General features: G+C 47.9%; 1 protein-coding gene across 1 annotated transcript in view; it reads left to right on the forward strand.

The window, feature by feature from the left end:
• The window catches only part of COL23A1 (collagen type XXIII alpha 1 chain), a 354760-nt gene that overhangs the window by 285881 nt on the left and 46340 nt on the right, over positions 1-22539 (forward strand). Inside the window, exons 3-4 of the mRNA XM_047861807.1 lie at positions 992-1036; positions 21060-21067. Coding sequence (XP_047717763.1) covers positions 992-1036; positions 21060-21067 — 53 coding nt within the window. The remainder of the gene's footprint in view (positions 1-991; positions 1037-21059; positions 21068-22539) is intronic.

A 22539-nucleotide genomic window follows, 5' to 3' on the forward strand; every position in this document is an offset into this window, starting at 1 on the left:
AGGCTTAAAAACCTGTAGATGGAGGGGGTGCCTGGGCAGCTCAGCTGGTTGAGCATCCGACTCTTGGTTCGGGATCAGGTCATGATCTCGTGGTTTGTGAATTCGAGCCCCTCACTGGGCTCCTCGCTGAAGGTTGGGGGCCTGCTTGGGATTCTCTCTCTCCCTCTCTTATCTCCCCCTCCCCAGCTCATGCTCTGTCTCTCAAAATAAATGAATAAGGGGCGCCTGGGTGGCGCAGTCGGTTAAGCGTCCTACATCAGCCAGGTCACGATCTCACGGTCCGTGAGTTCGAGCCCCGCGTTGGGCTCTGGGCTGATGGCTCGGAGCCTGGAGCCTGTTTCCGATTCTGTGTCTCCCTCTCTCTCTGACCCTCCCCCGTTCATGCTCTGTCTCTGTCTCAAAAATAAATAAACATTAAAAAAAAAATTTTTTTTTTAAATAAATGAATAAATAAATAAACTTAAAAAAAAAAAAAACTATAGATGGAGGACATTGCACATTGGTGTGGCCATTACCTGCGATCAATTAGGAGAAATTCATGAGCAGCTCCCCCTGGTCCGTGGGGGAGGGAGGTGCCGAAGGCTCTAGGCAGCGAAGTAAGAACAGTCAGTCAGTGGACAGGACGGCGCCTGATGTTACCGAGTTTCGGCATTTGGAAGCCATGATAGTGTCTCTATGGGATGTGTTGTCTCCGATGTTTTATGTTAGGGAATATTAAAAAGCACTTGTCAGGCCTTTGGCAAGAGGACTCTCAGTTTTGGCTTTATTCTTCTCCTAGACCAGGTTTCTAGCTCCAGACTCTTCTGCCTCCTGAGTCTCTGGGTAGTCAGTCTCTTCAGGTGGGGAATGACTTGTGAGAGACTAAGTGAACCACGGATGTGAGGGCGGTGGGCAGGCCCGGGGACGCCAGGGCGGGGGGGAGGCGGGGGTTGCTGCGCCCAAGCCCACTGGCTTCCTTTCTCAACCAGTCTGTCCTTGTTTTCCTGTCTAGGACCCCCCGGACGGCGCGGCAAGGCTGGAAGAAGAGGCGACCCTGGTGAGTCCCCACGTTTGCTTAGTTTCCAAACCCAGGCCTGGAAGTCTGCCCTCATCGAGACCTGGGACCTGGCTGGAGGTGCCAGTCCCCACACGCCCCCCCCCCCCCCCCATAACACAGGATGCGTGGCCCTGGGGCCAGGTCTTCCTCTGCCTTCCAACTGGCCACTGTCCCTGGAGCCACAGTGTCAGGTACCTCCTTTCTTGGCTTCTTGGCATCTGCAACGCCAGTGACAGTCCCTCTGCACCCTTGGCCATTCCCTGAATGTCATGATCAGCCTCTGAAACACTCTCTTCCCTTTGTGGGGGCCACTGATAGTTCCACCAGACCCCTGTCTCTCCACACAATGCGACAGCCCTCCTGTGTGTGTCCCCTACCCTCCCCAGGCCTGACAGAGTGCCAAGAGGGGCATCCTCCACCTTCCTGCCACACCCTTCTGCCACCGTCATTTCACCCAAAATGCACTCACCCTGCACACCCCCATGGCAGTGAAGCTTCTAGAAGCTTCCCCACACCCTGTCCCCACCCAGCTCCCCACCTCCCCTTCCATCATCCAAGGTCTCTTGGTGAGCTCTGGCCTGCCTTTTCTCCCTCATCTCCCACCCTCCCTCTCTGCCTGTTCTCTGGGACCCTTACCTCTCAAACCAGCCTGCCAGAGATGCTCTTCTGTCCTTTCTGACACCCCTGTGGCTCCAACTCTCTTGTGACGCTGATGACGCCTCCACCCAAGTCGTCTCCAGCCCGGAGGTTGGACTTTGCCCCAATGAACCCAGCAACCCCCACCTGCTCTCCTCTGGCTCCCTGTCATCATCATCGTCATGGGGAGACTGCAGCCACCAGTTCCCTGTGCAGACTCCAGGACAGCATCCCTGACCTCCCTTCCTTTCCCCGTCCCCCACGCCAAGTCCCTGTCAATCTCCCCCCTCTACGTGGGCTCTTGGGCCAAGTTCATTACTCTTTGCCCTTAAAGCTAGTTCAGGCATCTCCTCCAAAAAGCCTTCTCTAACCCGCTGGCTGGGGGCTCTATCCACCCCCCAACCCCCACCTGAGTCTTCAGCACCCAGTCCGGAGCCTGGCACACAGCAGGCTCCGGAACGAACATGCACAGAGTGAATGAGCACATGCTCAGCCTCTAAGCAACTTCACCAGGAGAGTGTGCTGGTGATGCCAGAGGGACCCACCACCAAGCAGATTGCACCCCAGGGGGAAATGGGGAAGTTCTCTCCTTGAATCAGACTCTTCTCCCTGGCGCTGGGCGTGGGCTTCCCGCCCCTCCTACTGCTGCCTGCTTGCCTTATCTAATTCCTTACTGAGAGGACTTCCAGATAAACTCCCCAGAGTTCATTACTAGGAAATGCCCTTCATGGTTCTCTGCTTGCTTTGACTTCCAGAGCTGAAGGCTGCTTTGTGTTAGAGTGCCACGACTTTTCTTTACTATTTTTTTTTTCTTCACTGGTTTTGTGTGTAATCACTCCCCCAACACACACACACACACACACACACACACACCACCGGCTCTCCAAAAACACACATCACCACTCAGTCCTCCTTTCTACCATGTAAAAGGTTTCGTTGCATTTTATTGTAGGCTTCTGATGCCCTTTAATGCATAGTGACTTTTTTGAGAACAAAGTGTAATATTACTCCAAAAATCCATTCGAATTATGACTCGGGTTTAACACAGTCTAAAAGTCAAAGAAAGACCAGGATTTACTTGGCCTCTGTTCCGGGTCCTTTCAAGTCCTTGATCTCATGTGACCCTCACAGAATGCTGCAAAAGATAAAAATATGTTATCATCCCCATTTTGTAGATAAGGAAACTGAGGCTCCAAGGGGAGAAGTGTCTTGTCTAAGGTCAGCTGCTGGGCAAGGGAGGGGCAACACCCCCTCCCTTCCCTGCCTTTTCCCATGGCGGGTCCTGATCCCCTGCCTGTCAGGGAATGGTGTGAGTGGCACAGAGCAGATGTCCCTCTTGGATTAGCTTGGGCTGGGCCTCCTGTTTATTTCCAGATAGTTTCACGCACATGCACATCCTGGCTGTGGCGCCTTCCCTTGTACAAACCAGGCCTTTTCCTGTGTCCCAGGGAGAAAGGCTCTTTTTGTCTGGTGGGCCAGTAATCTGGCCGAGATGCCTTCCTGCTGCTCCTGTGGCCACAAACCTGCAGACAGAGCTGACCCTGCCTGTGGGAGCCTTTGCCTGGAAAATGCCTTCAGGGCCCTGCCGTGTTTATGCATTTCCGTTGTAATGGAATGGATTTCTCATCTCCCCCATTTCTCAGCACTGCTCTTGCACTCTGGGGAACGAGGAACCTTGGGCAGGATCCTTTTTCCGTCCAGACCCTCCTTTCCCCCAAATCATCCACTCTCCCCGGCTTCCGCATCCCCAGATTCCTCCCCCGGTCCCAGCACTTCGGTACCTGGTTGTGGTGGTCTGTTCTGCACACCTGTCCTTCTCCACCAAAGCATGGGCTCTTCAGAGCAAGGCTGAACCCCTAGGCACTCAGGAGATGTCAATAAATGCTTGTTGACAGGAAGGAGGGAGGAAAGGGAGGAGGAAAAGAGAAAGAGAGATTCGTGGGCAAATGGAGAATAAAGGGTTAGGAAGCAGGAAGAGACAAGGACAAACCAATCTAATGCTGTTTGGCTGATGCCTGTGCTAAACCTGCAGAGACAAATAAGTCTCAGAGTTCCAGAAGTTACTGTGATTTAACAACTAGGACTTAAAAAAAAAAAAAAAAAAGAACTGGGACTTTAACGGATAGCCACATACTGGCTCTGTTACAATCACACAGGTCTGCCTTGCCATGTCAGTGTTAGGGTTTTTAATCTACCTTGACCCCAAGAAACGCTTTCTAAAAATTCAGTAAAAGAAGCACTTCTGGAATGGTAGAGTAAGGACTTCTGAAAATCTGCAGCAAGAATACTAGGGGGGAAAATGGACCTTTTCAGAGTTCTGGAAATTAAAATCTGGTAACAACCCGAGAAATGTTTATTCAGGACAAATATCTTGCTAAGAACAAGGAGGTTTTAGCATTTTAACTTGCCCATTTCCCAACCCCATGGTAGCCTTAAAAACCATCAATCTCACAACCATGGTACCTGTGAAAAGTAGCAGCCATGGAGGAAGCAAAACAATTTGAAGGTCCCCAAATGCTTATTCCCAAAGAATTGTCACCAGCTGTCAGCTTCCAGGAAAAGCCCATACATAGGACCTGTCTTTATTTGACCTTATGCCAAGCTCACTGGGAAAAGCTGTATCCCAGAGTGCTTGCCGAAAACACTCAGCAGCAATTGTTTAACATTGCAGCTGCCTAAGGTAGCAATACCAGTAGGAACAAGCAAGAAACTGACACAAAAACTTGAATGAAAATCTAGGGGGTGAGCCACTCAAAGGGGCTTTGAAAGGTTCCAGCGTATTCTTGGGAATCCAGAAAGCAATTGCATGTGCAGGGCTGTGTACATGTCCACCAGAGACCTGAGAGAGCCCCAATCTCTCCCTTCTGGCTGACCTCGAGGCCCTGCTCAAGCAGGAAGTAAAGGCCAAGGGAGAGTCGTAACCTGGCGATGCACTGAAGTTGTGCTCCAACACACACACAGAGCCCCTTGGCACAGAATGGGGGACCTGTTGGGTCAAGGCATTAAAGGAAACCTCTGTCCATGCTGACTGTGAAGCTAACCAAGACAGAATTCAGTAGCTGCGCATGACAAAGAGCATACACTTTGGAGAATTGGTCCAGGAAAACCCCTCAACAAACAAAGAGCAACAACGAATCTTGGAAAGGAGGGTGGGGATCTAATTTCCAGAGTCACCACATCAGATTATTTTAAATGCCCAGTTTTTAACAGAAAATTATGAGACACACAAAGACACAAGAAAGTACAGCAATGAAAGAGGGGGAAATGCAGACAATGAAAACTGTCTCTGAGGAATCCCAGATGCTTACTAGAATATTATAAATTATGTTTGAAGAACTAAAGGGAAGCAACTCTAAGGAATTAAAGGAAAGCAGAAGAATTATGTACCGCCAAATGGAGAATATTAATAGATAAAAAGTATTAAAAAAAAGAACCAAATAGAAATTCTGAAGCTGTAAATTGCAATCACTGAAATGAAAAATTCACTGAAAAGGTTCAATAGTGGATTTGGGCTGGCAGAAGAAAGCATCAGCAAACTTGAAGATAGGTCTGTTGAGATGATCCTGTCTAAGGAAGATTAAAAAATATGAAAAAAAATGAACAGAGTCTCAGAGATCTGCGGGAAACTGTCAAGCGTGCTAATATACCCATAACAAAGGCCTGAGAAAGGGGAGAAGACAGAGAACGAGGCAGAAGGAATATAAGAGCAACTAGTGGCCCCAAACTTCCCAAATATAAACAAAAATATTCATCTACACATCCAAGAAGCTTGACAAACTCCACACAGGATAAACTCAGAAGAGATCCACACTTAAGAATATCATAGCCACGCTGCCAAAAGGAAAAAATGAAGAGAGAATCTCGAATGACTCGTCACAGTAAAGGGATCCTGGATAAGGTTAATAGCTGATTTCTCCTTAGAAATAATGAAAAGCATGACTCAAAAGTCAATACAGATGACATATTCAAAGTGGTGGGGAGAAAAAAACTATTAACAGAGAAATCTATAGCTAAAGTATATTGCAAAAATGAGAGAAATTAAGACGTGTCGCGGGGCGCCTGGGTGGCTCCATCAGTTGAGCGTCCAACTTCAGCTCAGGTCATGATTTCTCGGTCTGTGAGTTCGAGCCCTGCGTTGGGCTCTGTGCTGACAGCTGGGAGCCGGGAGCCTGCTTCAGATTCTGTGTCTCCCTCTGTCTCTGCCCCTCCCCCGCTCATGCACACTCGCGCTCTCTCTCTCTCTCTCTCTCTCTCTGTCAAAAATAAATTTTAAAAAAACATTAAAAAATTAAAAAAAAGGGGGCGCCTGGGTGGCGCAGTCGGTTGAGCGTCCAACTTCAGCCAGGTCACGATCTCGCGGTCCGTGAGTTCGAGCCCCGCGTCAGGCTCTGGGCTGATGGCTCAGAGCCTGGAGCCTGTTTCCGATTCTGTGTCTCCCTCTCTCTCTGCCCCTCCCCCATTCGTGCTCTGTCTCTCTCTGTCCCAAAAATAAATAAACATTGAAAAAAAAAAAATTAAAAAAAAAAAATTAAAAAAAAAAAATTAAAAAAAAAAAGACAGGCCTAGATAAACAAAAAATGGATAGAATTGATTTCTATCAGCCTGACTTACACGCAATAAAGGGATTCCTTCAATCTGAAATAAAAGGACATTAGACAGTAATTGAATCCACATATAGAAATAAAGAGCTTTAGTTAGTTAGTTACATAGGTGAATATGAGAGACAGTATAAATGAATTTTTATTTGTAACTCTTTTCTCTCTTCTGATTTAAAAGCCAGTTGCATGAAGCAATAGTGATAAAACTGCTGATAGGCTTATGACACGTGAAATGGTAATTTCATAAAAGTACACTAAAAGTACAAAGAAGGAGGTAACAAACACAGCTTTATTGGAGCAAAGTATTTGTGTACAGTTGAAAGTGAATTGTTACTCATGTAAACCAGATTATTTATTAAGATGGTATTTTATGGGGCGCCTGGGTGGCGCAGTCGGTTAAGCGTCCGACTTCAGCCAGGTCACGATCTCGCGGTCCGGGAGTTCGAGCCCCGCATCAGGCTCTGGGCTGATGGCTCAGAGCCTGGAGCCTGTTTCCGATTCTGTGTCTCCCTCTCTCTCTGCCCCTCCCCCGTTCATGCTCTGTCTCTCTCTGTCCCAAAAATAAATAAACGTTGAAAATAAAATTTAAAAAAAAAAAAAAAAAAAAAAAAGATGGTATTTTATAAACTCCAGGGAAACTACTAAGAAAATTATTCCAAAAATATGGCAAGGGAAACAAGGAAATTAAAATGGTACACTTATAAAATATCTATTTTTTAAAAAAGAAGCAGTAATGGAGTAATAGAGGGACAAAAAAGACATAAAATATAGAGAAATTAAATAACAAATTAGCACACATAAATCCTGTCTCCTGAGCAATTACATTAAATGGAAATGGATTTTTAAAACCCCAAATACCCCAAGAAATCTGAGAAAGAAGAACAAAGCCAGAGGCATCACATGTCCTGATTTCAAACTATACTACAAAACTATAGAAATCAAAACAGTATGGTGCTGGTATAAAAATAGGCACCTTTAAGCATGTAGACTAATGAATCAGAATCAAGAGTCCAGACGTAAACCCACCAACAGAACGCAAAGGTTCCAATTTTTCCACATCCTTACTAACACTTGTTCTTTTCTGATTTTAGTTTGGTTATTTTTAGAGACAGAGAGAGCATGTGCATGTGCAGGCAGGGGAGGGGCAGAGAGAGGGAAAGAGAGAATCCCACACTGTCAGTGGAGAGCCTGACACGGGGCTTGATCCCACAAACTGTGAGATCATGGCCTGAGCCAAAATCAAGAGTTGGACCCCCAACTGACTGAGCCACTATTTTTTTTTTATACTAGCCATTCTATCTAATGGATGTAAGGTGATGTCTCATTGTGGTCTTGATTTGCATTGCCTTAATGATTATGATGTTGAGTGTCTTTTGATTCACACTATTTATTTATTTATTTATTTATTTATTTATTTATTTATATAAAGAATCCACAGAAAAATTATAAAAGCTGATAAACATGGTCAGCAAGGTTGCATAATACAAGATCATTATTTTAAAGCTCAATTGTATTTCTGTACACTAGCAATAAAGAATGTTTAAATGAAACTAAGAAAACAATTTCCATTTACAAAAGCATGAAAAAGAATAAAATACTCAGTAATGAATTTAATAAAATAAGTATAAGCTTGTACACTGAAAACTATAAAATATTGTTGAAAGAAATTTAAAAAGACCTGAATAAATGGTAGGACATCCCATCTTCATGGATTGGAAGATAATAGAATGTTAATATGGCAATACTCCACAAATTAATCTACAGTTTCAATGCAATCCCTATCAAAATCCCAGTTGATTTTTTTTTTAGAAATTAACTGATCCTCAAATTCATATGGAAATGCAAAGCATCCAGAATAGCCAAAACACCTTGAAAAGGTAAAACAAAAGTAAAGGCCTCACACTTCCCAATTCTAAAACTTAACACAAAGCTGCAGTATCAAGGTAGTGTGGTGTAGACATAAGACACATAGGTCAACAGAATAGAATTGAGATTCCAGAAGTAAATCCTATCTTTTACAAGAATGTGAAACAATTCAATGGTACTCGGGCAACTAAATGCACAAGAATAAAGCTGGATTTCTCCCTCACAGCATATAAAAATTAACTCAAAACGTGTCATAGACCTACATGTAAGAGGGAAAAATATAAATCCTTAGAAGAAAATATAGCGGTTAATGGGGCGCCTGGGTGGCTTAGTCAGTTAAGCACCCAACTCTTGGTTTAGGCCCAGGTCATGATCTCAGAGTTCGTGAGATTGAGCCCTGCATTGGGTTCTGCGCTGACAGTGCAGAGCCTGCTTGGGATTCTCTCTCTCTCTCTCTCTCTCTCTCTCTCTCTCTCTCTCTCTCTCTCAAAATAAATAAATAAACTTTAAAATAAAAAAAGAGGGGTGCCTGGGTGGCTCAGTTGCTTAAGCGTCCAACTTAGGCTCAGGTCACGATCTCACCGTTCATGTGTTTGAGCCCTGCGTCCAGCTCTGTGCTGACAGCTCAGAGCCTGAAGCCTGTTTCAGATTCTGTGTCTCCCTGTCTCTCTGCTCCTCCCCAGCTCGCATTCTGTCTTCTCTGTCTGTCTCTCAAAAATAAACAAACACTAAAAGAATTAAAAAAGAATACTGTAATTCTAGCCAGCGTTGGGTTTTGGTGCCTCTTCTGTGCCACTGCTGTCCCGGGCACTTTACACATGCACAGTGTGTCACTCAAGTCTTTGTAGCAGTCCAGAGAGGCAGAGATGGGGAGCATTCCTTGCCTCAGGGAGAACAGGCATGTGCTCCAGATCTAGAGTTCCTCAGGGCTGGGATTCTAAAGCCTCTGTACTCCCTGATAGTACTGGCCTAATTAAATCCGGGCCGGAGACCTGAGCTAAGTGCCAGCTCTTGGACTCGTTTACCGGCTCTGGATTTGTCAACCTGCAAGCCTCATTTCATCTACCCACAAACTCGGTTTAAAAGCCCTTGGCCCACTCTGCTCCATCGGGGACAGCTCCAGAGAAGCGTGGCTGAAGACCGTTGTCTTCATGGTGGCCAAGCCTTCCAAGGCTTCCAAGCCTCTGCCCTGGAGCAGACTGAGTGGGAAGAGGCGGAGGGCTGGTTCAGAGCCAGGCCCGTTGGAAAGAGAAGGGAGCAAGCTGAGCGGGACTTAGGAGTCCAGGCGCAACACAGAGGAGCAGGTGTGGGCTGTCCACAGGGACAATGGCCCCAGCAGCCTCAGGCACCAAGGCCGCCCCCCACCCTCCAGTGTGTGGGCTGGGCACCTGCCAGGCTATGGGAAATATTCTTCCCACTCTCCTTTTCCAGGAATATACCCTTCGGGAAACACTCGGGAAATGTTTATTCCCCAGAGGGACTAACAGCTCCAGGTTTGGAAAACCCTATTGGGCTACAAACATCAGTTCAGTTAAAGAGGCCACAGGATCAGTGAACCCTCTACCCTGCCCCATTTTATTTATTTCCCAAGTCATCTGGCTCTTAATTGCTCCCACATTCCTGACGGCAAAGCCAACAGATCCAGGCGATGCCTGGAACACATGTTTGCAAGCTGCACGCAGAGTGGGACCGGGGCGCTGGGTGGGGCGACGTGGTCGGCTGGAGGCCCTGCAGCCAGCTTCGCTTTCTGAGCAGGGACCCCTGGACGGCCTGAGCCAAGCCCTCCGCCCTATCCATCACTCCACGACTCCAGGGGCTGCGGCCAGCACAGCCCAACCCTGTGCTGTGAAGTCAGGTGCCACGGACTTGGAAGTGGTGACGACCTGCAGGCAGGTGGGGGTCCCAGCTCTTGGGGAGCTGCCTTGCTGGCGGGGCCCACAGACAATAATCAGCACCCAAAGAAATGGATTTAATAATTAAGGATCATGATAAGTGCTTAGATGGGAAATACCAGAGAGCCGTCGTGGATACCAGTGAGGGCAAAGGATGAGGAGATGTCTTCTGGTTTCATGGTCATGCAAGGCTGATGAAGCCACGGCCTGGGGATGTGAATGTCCTGAGGCCAAGGGCACGGGTGTTGATGAGAGCTGTGCAGGGGAATTTTTGTCTTTTTTTTTTTTTTGTAATGTTTATTTATTTTGAGAAAGAGACAGCATGACCAGGGGAGGGGCACAGAGAGAGGGAGAGAGAATCCCAAGCAGGCTCCACACTGCCCGCACAGAGCCAGACGTAGGGCTCGAACTCGCAAACTGTGAGATCATGACCTGAGCCAAAATCAAGAGTCGGACGCTTAACCGACTGAGCCACCCAGACTCCCCCGTACAGGGAAGTTTTGATGTCACTCCACATGCATGGGATACCCTGGAAGCTTTGGGCATTTTTAAGAGGCCCCCACTCGTTGGCAGGTTGCAGTGCCCAGAAGAGGCCAGTTCGGAGGCTGTGGGGGTAGTGCCGATGTGAAGCAATGGTGGCCTGTGATGCGGTGCCAGAAGGGCCCAAGAGACGTGGCGGCTGGTTTGTTTCAGAGACTCACAGATGGGCTACATGTGACCTGTCCACCAGTGATAAGCTCCTTCTCTGGAATGCCACCACCCCCACTCTGGCCACCCCTCTGCAGACCTGGATGGTGTCCTGGGCTTGGGGTCCCACAAGGCTGCTTCTAACCTGGGCTGCGCCCTCACCACCGTGGTGACCTCAGACGAGCCACGCACCCGCCCGGGGACCCCGGGGAACGCTCAGTCAACATCAGAGTTCTGTCTGCCAAAGCAGTTTCCCTCCGCCCCCTTTGTTAGGCTCAGAGTCAGACAGCCTGGCTTCTGCCCAGATCAACGGCAGCCTTTCTGAGCCTGTTTCTCATGGTAACATGTGCCCAGTGAGGAGGCAGCAGGGATTAAATGAGACGGTTGAGGAAAACAGCATAACTCCCAACACTCATGAGGACTCATGAGTGAGTGATGGTTATGCTAACAGTGCCTTCTCCTGGGCTGTACCTCCAGCCAGACCCGGGGTGCATACTCAGAACCTCCAGGCTCTCAGAATGATAATCCCAGTCTAAGCTATCTTAGAGGGAGCTTAGAGGTGAGTGTGAGAAACAGCAGCCGAAGCTGGAAGACCAGACAAAAAAACACAGACCTGGGGGCACCCAGGTGGCTCAGTCGGTTCAGCACCTGACTTCGGCTCAGGTCACAATCTCACCATTCATGAGTTCGAGCCCCACGTCGGACTCTACGCTAACAGCTCAGAGCCTGGAGCCTGCTTTGGATTCTATGTCTCCCTCTCTCTCTCTGCCCCTCCCATTTGTGCACTTGCACTCTCTCTTTCTCTCTCTCTCTCAAAAGTAAATAAACATTTAAAAATAAATAAATAAAGTAGCTTTCTTTAAAAAAAAAAAAAAAAAAGCACAGACCTGGGGAGCTTGAGTGGCTCAGTCAGTTAAGCGTCCAGCTTCAGCTCAGGTCGTGATCTCACAGTTGATGGGTTCAAGCCCCACATAGGGCTCTGTGCTGACAGCTCAGAGCCTGGAGCCTGCTTCAGATTCTGTGTTTCCCTCTCTCTCTGCCCCTCCCCTGCTCATGCTATGTCTCTCAAAAATAAATAAATATTTTTTATAAAATTTTTTTTTAAACACAGAGCTTACTCCAGCCATTTTCAGTTAAAGTTTATGGCCATTGCTGACTTGGTAAGCCACACACAAGTATCCAGTGATGTGAAAGAGCTCCATGCTGAAAAGTTAGTCTCTCCCCACCACTTCTGTTCTCCCGCCATTTGGTTCCCCTACTTGGAGGCAACCTGGTGACCACTGTCTTCAGTCTTATGGTCATGGAAGGCTGATAAAGCCGGGGCCGTGGTGGACGTGAATATCCTGAGGCCAAGGGCATAGGCATTAATGCGGTGCAGGCCACGCAGGAGAGCTGTGGGGGGGGGGATTTTTGTCTTTTTTTTTTTTTTTGTAATGTTTATTTTGAGAGGGAGAGAAAGAGAGAGCACAAACAGAGGAGGGGCAGAGAGAGAGGGAGAGAGAATCCCAAGCAGGCTCTACTTTCTGTGTCCACACCAGAGATGTACCATGTTTATACAAACAAAAGCCTACCAGGTTTTCTTCTTAGCACAATGGCTGCAGAGTAATGTACTGTTCCATACCTTTTTAAAGATGTAACAATATGGGGTGCCTGGGTAGCTCAGTTGGTTGAGTATCCAACTCTTGACTTCGGCTCAGATCATGATCCCAGGGTCACAGGATTGAGCCCCTTGTCAGGCTCCATGCTGAGTGTGGAGCCTGCTTAAGATTCTTTGTCCTTCTGCCCCTCTCCCCTGCTCATGTGCACTCTTTCTCTCTAAAATAAAAATAAAAAATGAAAAAGAGGAGGGGGCACCTGTGTGGCTCAGTCAGTTAAGCGTCCAACTTCGGCTCAGGTTATGATCTCGAGATTCATGAATTCAAGAACCACTTTGGGCTGTGAGCTGACAGCTCAGAGCCTGGAGTCTGCTTCAGATTCTGTGTCTCCCTCTCTCTGCCCCTCCTCTGCTCATACTCTGTCTCTCAAAAATAAATAAACATTTAAAAAATTTAATAAATTAAAATTTTTTAATAAAAATAAAAATGTAACAATATGCCTTGGAGATCGTTCCCATTAGAGCATATAGAATCACATTAGTCTTTTCACAACTGCATAATAGTCCATTTAAAGTTGCCCTGTACCATCCTTTTTTTTTTTTTAATTTACATCCAAATTAGTTAGCATATAGTGCAACAATGATTTCAGGAGTAGATTCCTTAATGTTCCTTACCCATTTAGCCCATCCCTCCTCCCACAACCCCTCCAATAACCCTCTGTTTGTTCTCCATATTTAAGAGTCTCTTCTGTTTTGTCCCCCTCCCTGTTTTTATATTATTTTTGTTTCCCTTCCCTTATGTTCATCTGTTCTGTGTCTTAAAGTCCTCATATGAGTGAAGTCATATGATATTTGTTTTTCTCTGACTAATTTCACTTAGCATAACACCCTCTAGTTCCATCTACATAGTTGCAAATGGCAAGATCTCATTCTTTTTGATTGCTGAGTAATACTCCATTATATATATATATATATATATATATATATATATATATATATATATATATATAAATCTCACATCTTTCTTTACCCATTCATCCATCGATGGGCATTTGGGCTCTTTCCATACTTTGGCTATTGTTGATAGTGCTGCTGTAAACATTGGGGTGCATGTGTTCCTTTAGAACAGCACACCTGTATCCCTTGGATAAATAGCTAGTAGTGCAATTGCTGGCTCATAGGGTAGTTCTATTTTTAGTTTTTTGAGGAACCTCCATACTGTTTTCCAGAGTGGCTGCACCAGCTTGCATTCCCACCAGCAATGCAAAAGAGATCCTCTTTCTCCACATCTTCACCTGAGTTGTTAATGTGAGCCATTCTGACAGGTGTGAGGTGGTATGTCATTGAACTTTTAATTTGTATTTCCCTGATGATGAGTGATGTTGAGCATTTTTTCATGTGTCTATTAGCCATCTGGATGTCTTCTTTGGAGAAGTGTCTATTCATGTCTTTTGCCCATTTCTTCACTGGATTAGTTGTTTTTGGGTGTTGAGTTTGATAAGTTCTTTATAGATTTTGGATACTAACCCTTTATCTGATATGTCATTTGCCAATACCTTCTCCCATTCTGTCGGTTGTCTTTTTGTTTTGCTGTTTGTTTCCTTCGCTTTGCAGAAGCTTTTTATTTTGATGAGATTCCAGTAGTTCATTTTTGCTTTTGTTTCTGTTGCCTCCGGAGACGTGTTGAGTAAGAAGTTGCTGCGGCCAAGGTCAGAGAGGTTTTTGCCTGCTTTCTCCTCGAGGATTTTGATGCTTCCTGTCTTACATTGAGATCGTTTATCCATTTTGAGTTTAGTTTTGTGTATGGTGTAAGAAAGTGGCCCAGGTTCATTCTTCTGCATGTTGCTGTCCAGTTTTCCCAGCACCACTTGCTGAAGAGACTGTCTTTATTCCATTGGCTATTCTTTCCTGCTTTGTCAAAGATTAGTTGGCCATACATTTGTGGGTCCATTTCTGGGTTCTCCATCCTGTTCCATTGTTCTGAGTGTCTGTTCTTGTGTCAGTACCATTATGTCTTGAAGATTATAGCTTTGTAGTATAGCTTGAAGTCCAGGATTGTGATGCCTTCTGCTTTGGTTTTCTTTTTCAAGATTGCTTTGGCTATCCAGGGTCTTTTCTAGTTCCATACAAATGTTAGGATTATCTGTTCTAACTGTGAAGAATGCTGGTGTTATTTTGATAGGGATTGCATTGAATATGTAGATTGCTTTGGGTAGTATCGACATTTTAACAATATTTGTTCTTTCTATCCAGGAGCATGGAATCTTTTTCCATTTTTTTGTGCCTTCTTTAATTTCTTTCATAAACTTTCTATAGTTTGTAGTGTATAGATTTTTTCACCTCTTTGGTTAGATTTATTCCTAGGTATTTTATGGCTTGTACCATCCTTTCTTTACACAGTTTCATTGTGCTGTTTCTAATTATTGGCCATCACAAATAGTTCTGCTATGAATATTTTTATATACCTGTCCTTTTACATATACGTTAATGCATCTACAGAATACATTCCTAGAAGGATCATTGCAGAAATTGACACATACATTTTATTTATTTATTTATTTATTTATTTATTTATTTATTTTAGAGAGAGAAAGAGTGCATGCACAAGCGGCAGGGGGGGAGAGAGAGAGAGAGAGAGAGTCTTAAACAAGCTCCATTCTCAGCACAGAGCCCAACTCGGGGCTCAATTCCACGACCCCAGAATCATAACCCAAATCAAAATCAAGAGTCAGATGCTCAACTGACTGAGCCACCCAGGCATCCCCGCACATGCATTTTGAGTCCTAATTAGCACTGCCAAATCAGACTCTGCTGGGATTATAGTTTTAACCTTCTTTACTTATATTATGAATGAAAATTGCTTTTGTTTCATATATTTAGAAGCTATTTATGTTTTCTGTGAACTGTCCCCTCATATCTTTGACCATTTTTCTAATAAGTTGTTGATGTTTTTAGGGTTAATTGGTAGGAGCATTTTTGTGTCAAGGTATATCGGCCTTTGTGACATGAGTCAGAAATAGTTTTCCCCGTGGCTTTTGTCTTTGCTTCCAGTGCTTTGTGCCTTGTTAGACATTTTTTGTTTTTATATGGTTGACTCAGACTTTTATTTTATGGCTTCTGGATTATGAACTGTAGTTGGAAAAACCTTCCCCTCTCCACGGTTAGAAAGGAATTTTCCTCTAGGATTTAAAAAAAATTTTTTTTAATCTTTATTTATTTTTGAGAGAGAGAGCGTGAGCAGGGGAGAGGCAGAGAGAGAGGGAGACACAGAATCCAAAGAAGGCTCCAGGCTCTGAGCTGTCAGCATAGAGCCCAACGTGGGGCTTGAACCTACAGACCCCAAGATCATGACTTGAGCCGAAGTTGGACACTTAACCGACTAAGCCACCCAGGCGCCCCTAGGATTTTTTTTTTAATTGAGGTATCATTGCCACACAGTGTTACATGAGTTTCAGGTGCACAACCCAGTGATTCAACTTCTCTATATACGTTATGCTGTGCTCATGACAAGTATAACTACCCTCTGTCACCATACAACAATATTACTGTGTCATTGACTATATTCCCTATGCTGTACTTTTCATCCCTGTGACTTAGTCATTCCATAACTGGAAGCCTGTATCTCTCACTCCCCTTCACCCATTTTTCCCACCCCCCTCTCACTTCTGGCAACCACCAGTTTGTTCTCTGTATTCGTGGGTCTGTTTTCCTCTAGGATTTTTATGATTTTTTTTTTAACATGTAAGACTTTGATCCTTCTGGAATTTATCCTGACTCATGCTGAGGCACAGATCCAACTTCACTTTGTCCCAATAACCACCAGTCTGCCTAGCACCCCTCTAGTTAAACAATGCCTCTCTTCCCACGGGTTCAAGGGGACAGAGAGTAGCATAGCAGTGGTGTAGGATTGGGGCCTTTGTCCTAAGAACTGTGGGAAAATGAGGACTGGGGGATGGGAGTGCCATGATCAGATCTGCGTCTTGAAAACACCACCCTGGCCCTAGAGTGGAGACTGGGGTAGTGATATGTCTGCATATGTGAGGCCATCTCTGACCCCTGCACACCCCCCTCATTGTTAGTGGGTTTCAGCTCCTGTATCTGCAGCCCTCCCTCCATCACTACTTCTGGGTAAATTCCTAGGGAGCCCTGATGCAAACATAGAAGTCCCTTACACACCCAGGCCTCCTTTGGTGAGCTGGGACTCCGGCCGACCTCGCCCCCTCCCTCCCATGGTCTTGGCCAACGCCTCAACATCACTGGTAAATGCAACGTCCATGATGCCCCAGTTCACACAATTCACCCCAGCCCACTCCCTCATTCCCTGACCCCACATTCCTTCCATCTCACCCATCTCCCAACCCACAGATCCCACCACCTCGCCTCATTTGGCTCGAACCCCACATGTGCACTCTGGCACCTGTGCAGCAACTGTGGCTAGTGGGAAACACACGCAACCCTGTCCCCCACCCCCTGCCACGCTGGCCGGTTTGCACTTTAAATGCCAGACCACAGCTTAATGGTTGTGTGGCCCCCACACCTCCTCCACCAGCGTCACTCATGGCTGATGGCCTCGTTTCCTACTCCACTGGCAGTGGGAACAGTCAGAGGCAACTGTGGAAAATTCCACCTCCCCCCATGGGCCGCACACCCAGCCACACCGCACTAGGCCTTCCTGCTTGGTCTCATGGGCCGACATGCAACCGTTCGGCCTCCTGGGGGGTGGGGGAGACATTCCCTCATCGCTCCCAGAATCCCCCATTCTCCACCATGTTGGATCTTCCCCTCACTGCCGATGACTCCCATTAAAGCAGACATACTGTCCTGTGTCTCTCATCTTGAAGAAGTGGCCCTCTCTGGACCCCATGTCTCCAAAGCACGTGCTCTATGCCTTCGCTCACCTTTGCCGCTGAATTGCTTGAAAGCCTCCACTGCCCCCATTCCTCCCCTCCCTTCTCCCCAAACCATCTCTAGCCAGATGTGCACACCCATGACTCCCCCTGCCCTGGGCCCCTTCTGTGGCTAGAGCCAGCGGGCAGGTCTCAGTCTTCATTTTACTCATCTGTCCAAAGTGACAGGCACACATACAGCCCCTCCTCCTCGATGCACTCTCTCCACTCAGCTTCTAGAACCTTCTTCTCTTCTTCCCAACCTCTGTTGGGTTGTACAAGGCTGAGCTCCCGATCCTTCCTGCCAAACCTGCTGGACCACAGTCTCCCCACTTCTGTAGTCACTCAAGAGACATCTTGCTTGAGTCCTCTCTCCAGAGTCTTGAGAAATCATCTTGACTCTGCCTTCAGAATCGATCCAGAATCCAGACACTTCCACCCCTTCCACTGCCACCACCAGCTGGGAGCCACCATCACCCCTCCCTGGCATCACTGCAGGATCCTACCTTTGCCTCCCCACACAGTGTGATCCTTTTCACACCAGGATCACAAGGCAGGTCTCGTCCTGTGTCTGCACTGAGCCCTGAAGGGGCTCCCATATCAGAGAGAAGAGAAAGTCCTAGAAATGGACAACAAGACCCTACCCAATCTACCCCTACCCACCACCTCCCTGAAGCCACCTCCCCCTCTGCTGTCACCTCTTTGGCCTCCTTGCTGTTCCTTAAACACACCAGGCGATGGGGTGCCTGGGTGGCTCAGTTGGTTAAGCATCTGACTTCAGCTCAGGTCATGATCTCGTGGTTTGTGAGTTCTAGCTTCATGTCGGGCTCTCTGCTGTCAGCACAGAGCCCACTCCAGATCTTCTGTCCCCCTCTCTCTCTACCCCTCCCCAGCTCGCTCTCTCTCTCTCTCTCTCTCTCTCAAAAGTAAAAAAAAAATTAAAAACACACACACATATACGCACACCAGGTGCCCTCCTGCATTGGGTGTTCCCTCTGGTAGGTACACATTTTCCCAGGAATCCACAGGAAGCCTTTGCTTAAAGTCTCCTCAGGAAGATGTCTACCCCAACCACCCTATTGAATACACCAGTCTGCACCCCAGCACTAACAGCTCCCCATTGCCCTGCCCCACTGCCTCTCTCTTTCCTTAGCACTTACCATTTTGTAGGTGATGAGCTTGTGTGTTATGCTTATGGTATCTCAGCTACCTCTCTGGCTAGAAGGTAAATTCCTTAGGGCAGGGATCTTTGTCATTGTCACTGCTGTGTCCCACTGCCCAGAACAGCAGTGGTCAGTGAATGTCTGTGGAATGAATGTGGATGTCCCAGTAGATCAGGGAGGGAGAGTGTGTCGAGGGGGACTCCTCATTGTCTGGGTCTCTAACTAGGCAGTAGGAAATGTCATCCATGGAGACTAGGAACCAGAAGAGGGGCGCTTTTGTGGGCAGAATATCATGAACGTGTCTGTGCACCTTGGCCTGAGGAATCATGAGGACTGTTCAAGGGGAAATGACAAGCAGACAGCTCGCAAAGGGAGTCTGGGCTTGTCAGGCACAGTTGGGGCTAGAGTTGCCCACGTGGGACACTTCTGTCACTTCTGTCTAGTGTAGTCATGAGTGGGATGAGATTCCCAGGGAAGACAGGAGAGAAGGGACAGATGAGCTGAGAAGACTGAAGAGAAGAAAGCCTTGCCATGAGCTCAGCAGAGCCTCTGTGTGAGACTGGGAGAGACTGAGCCAGCTGAACAACCAAGGAAGCAGGAGGAACATGACCTTTTAGAAGCCAAAGGGAGAGAGTGCTTCCAGAAGGAGGGCAGGCTCAGCAGTGTGGAAGGAGGAGGAGAAATCCTTGGTAGCAGGTGGTTAGGGACTCAGTGAGAGCCATTTTGGTGGTGAGAGGGATGGAATCCATATCAGAGGGTCACAAGGTACGTAGAAGGCAGGGAAGGAGAGGCAGTGACAGGAGACCCCCTCTTCCCAGCAGTGAGGGGGAGGAGAGCCAGGCCGGAGCAGAGGAGGGCATGTGAGCACAGGAATTGGAGCCGTTCCAGAACTGCTGGGAAGCAGCTGCTGGAGAAAGTCGGTCTGATGATGCAACAGGGAGAGAAAGGCAGTGGTGGGTGCTGGGGCCCGGGAAGGTAGGGCCAGTCAGTTCCTCTGACATAACCTCAGGGGCACGGAAAGGAGGCTGGGCACAGGTGCAAGTACATCCGTCCAGGGCATTTTCTTTCCCCGGAGAAAATATGGCACGAGGTCCCTGGCAGAAGGTGAGAAGTCAGGTGTACAGATGTCCAGGTGGCCAACGCCCCACCCCACCCTCGTCTGGACTTAGGGGCCACAGAGCCCCCCGTATACCATTCTTGGGTATTAGCACCATCACACATCAGTTTTTCAAGCCAAAAGCCTCTGTCTTGTCTCTCCTTTTTCTATGCCCTATGCACCCCCCCACACACACACCCTGCCATTAAACCGATGAGCAAGTCCTGTCGGTCCCCACTGACAAGTGTCTTCTGACTCACTTCTTTCCATCTCCACAGTCAGCACACGAGTCCAGGCCACCATCACCTACGTGGGGGCAACTGCCACTCTTGCCCCCTCCCACCACTGCTCCCTACAGGACCCATGAGTGCTCCTTGTCTCCCGCTACCATTCAAATCCCTGCCCCGCCCCCGCCTTCCCTTCTTTGTCACACAGCTCCTCCCCCTTCCTGTCTGAGATAATCTTCTCTCACCTTCAGGACGCAGCCTAGCCTCCAGCCCTGAATCAGCCCGGCCTGGCTGGGGTACCTCTTACGCGCTGGGAGCTTCCTGTGCTTCTCCCCGCATGATTGTTTTCTTAAGCATCTATCCTTCCAAGGAAAATTCTGTGAGTCTGAGATCCTGCCTCTTACTGTTACCAGTGTGTCCCATTACTCTCTCCCAGAGGGACCCGGCTCATGGGTGGTGATCCATAAACCCGCATCGGCCCACTGAGGGCCGAGTGTCACCTCCCTGTGCCGGCCTCGCTATCCAGACTGAGGTCCAGGGTCTGCAGGAAGCAGAGTAGTTGCTGGCACGGCCACAGCATGGCTTTAGTGGGAAGTACGTAGGGTTCAGGAGTTGGGAGAGCTCCTTCTGGGATGAGTTCCACTCCTAACCAACTGTGTGGCCTTGGACACATCACTTCTTTCTCCCTGAGCCTCTATGCTATCTGTCAAGTGGGGATGTTTACTGCACCTCTCGCAAAGGTCAAATGCAGTGTGGTCTGCACACCATGAGGTGAAGACACCTGTGGGTTTCACGAACATTCTCCAGGAGCCCTCATCTGCTATAAGACTGGTCTGAGCGTGCTGCACTCAGCCTTTCTGGAGTCTTCTGGACTCAGCCCCTTCGGCTTCCCCATGCACACCCAGACCCGGCGCCCCTAACCCCAGGGCTGAACCACGGGTACCCCCTGCGTGTCCGCTTAGCCACACACATACGTGTAACCCTTCGGAGCGCTGTGTTCCCTCTGCCCGAAATGTTTTCTTCCCCCACACGTCTCTCCCCTTCGATAGAAATGAACTGACCCCAGGTGAGCACCAAAATTGGTTCATCAAGCAGGAACAGGTCTGACTCCTACCTGGCTTGCCCAGCAGCGGATCAACAGCAACCTTGTGAAATGTTTGCATGAACCAATGCATGCAGGATGTCATTGCCACCCACACGCCCAGCCCTGCCCCTGCGAGGGCAAAGGCGCCCCCTCTGCCCTGCCCCTTAGCTTTGGGACCTGTGAAGGCTTGCAAGGAGGGGTGGCCAGCAGCCGGCTGAGGAAGGAGCCGGTCTGGCCAAGGGGACCCTCTCTCCCTTTGACGTTGACTGGGGCTTCTCTGCTTGTGTTTTGCAGGTCCTCCTGTAAGTGTCCTGGATTATGCTCTCTGCTCCTGAAAGATAAGACATTTCGTTCTCTTCTGTAGCTATTTCATGAAAATAAGTTTTTTAGTTAGATGTGTTGTGTCCTTTAAAAAAAAAAGAAAACTTAGTCCCGGACAGGGGCCATATTTTTTTTATAATTTGTAGACAAATACAAGCACAGAATTCTGTGGGTTTGACTTGCCTTGTGAAGCATTCTGTGACCGTTTTGCCCTCCAAGAGAGCTGGCACGATCCTGACTGCTCCTCTCGGAGTCTCTGGCTCCACTTGGTGCACAGAAATGCAAGCACCGTGCCCCTACTTTCTAAATGCTCCGTGGCATTTAATCCATTTAAATGTTTTTGTCTCACATGCTTTGGCACAAAGGGCTCTGGAGTCAGGCAGAGATGCCAGGAAGAATGGGGTCCATTTTCCTGACTTGCCACAATGTGTTTGACCCTCTGGATCCGGCAGCTGAACCCTGCCCAGCACCACTGGCCAGGGAGGGTGTTGGGTCCAAGGAGGATGCGCGGGAGGGGGGCCGGCCGCCAGGGGGCAGCAAGGAGAGCAGGGGTGGGTGGTGGTCAGCGCCCCGGAAATCCCTGTCCTCCTCCAAGACAAGTGACTAGCGTGCCTTTGATTCATCTTGGTGGTTTTTCAGAGCCCAGTGAATCCTGACGAATCAATTCAAGGAGCACACTGAGCCAAAATGAACCTTCTAAAGGAATTCCTTTTGGATGATCAGTTTTATTTTTGACTTCCACTTACCATGAGTCACGTCCCAATCGGCACCCTTCGGAATCTGGGCTTCTCCATGCATGTAGCAGCACCACACTGAGCCAGAAAGCGAGCCAGCAAGAAATGTGTAGATTTATTGGCCACGAGCAGTTTCTCCCTGTTGAGTCATTCCTGGCTGTCACATGAGGCTAGCCTGTGCAAACTTGCTAAAGTGCGTAATGCAGAGGGCAGTGGACTGATTCTTTTTTCTTTTTCTTTTTTTTTTTTTTTGCTTGGCTGTTAAACTATTAAATGTATTCAACAAATGCAGAAATCTCAAGCTGCAGCCTGAGATGGATGCTGATGTGTGGGACACAGGCCAGACAGTCAGTGCTCTGAGCCGGTAGGGGCATCCAGTAGCAATAAATGCCACTCCCCACCCCCCCATATCTGTGGCTTCTAAGGCTGTCTTCCTCCAGTCTACTCCCTCCCAGTGGTGACAGACAGGAAGAGCCATTTCTGCCCTTTAGTCCCGATTTAGGGAGCATTTTCCATGGTGATTGTGACACCACCCTTCAGAATCCCACATCCCCGTGTGGTCCTCACCATGTGCCCCTCCTGAATCGTGTGGGTGTGTGCCCTGGTGGCCCTTCCAGCCTGGCTCCAAGACGCAGGAAATGGGTGCTCCGTCTCCCAGACCCGCCGGAGCCCTGAGCGCGTTCCCCCCACCCCCCAGGAGTCATTACCAACCATCAGCC

Source organism: Prionailurus viverrinus, chromosome A1, assembly GCF_022837055.1.
Source record: "Prionailurus viverrinus isolate Anna chromosome A1, UM_Priviv_1.0, whole genome shotgun sequence".
Classification (NCBI taxonomy): domain Eukaryota; kingdom Metazoa; phylum Chordata; class Mammalia; order Carnivora; family Felidae; genus Prionailurus; species Prionailurus viverrinus.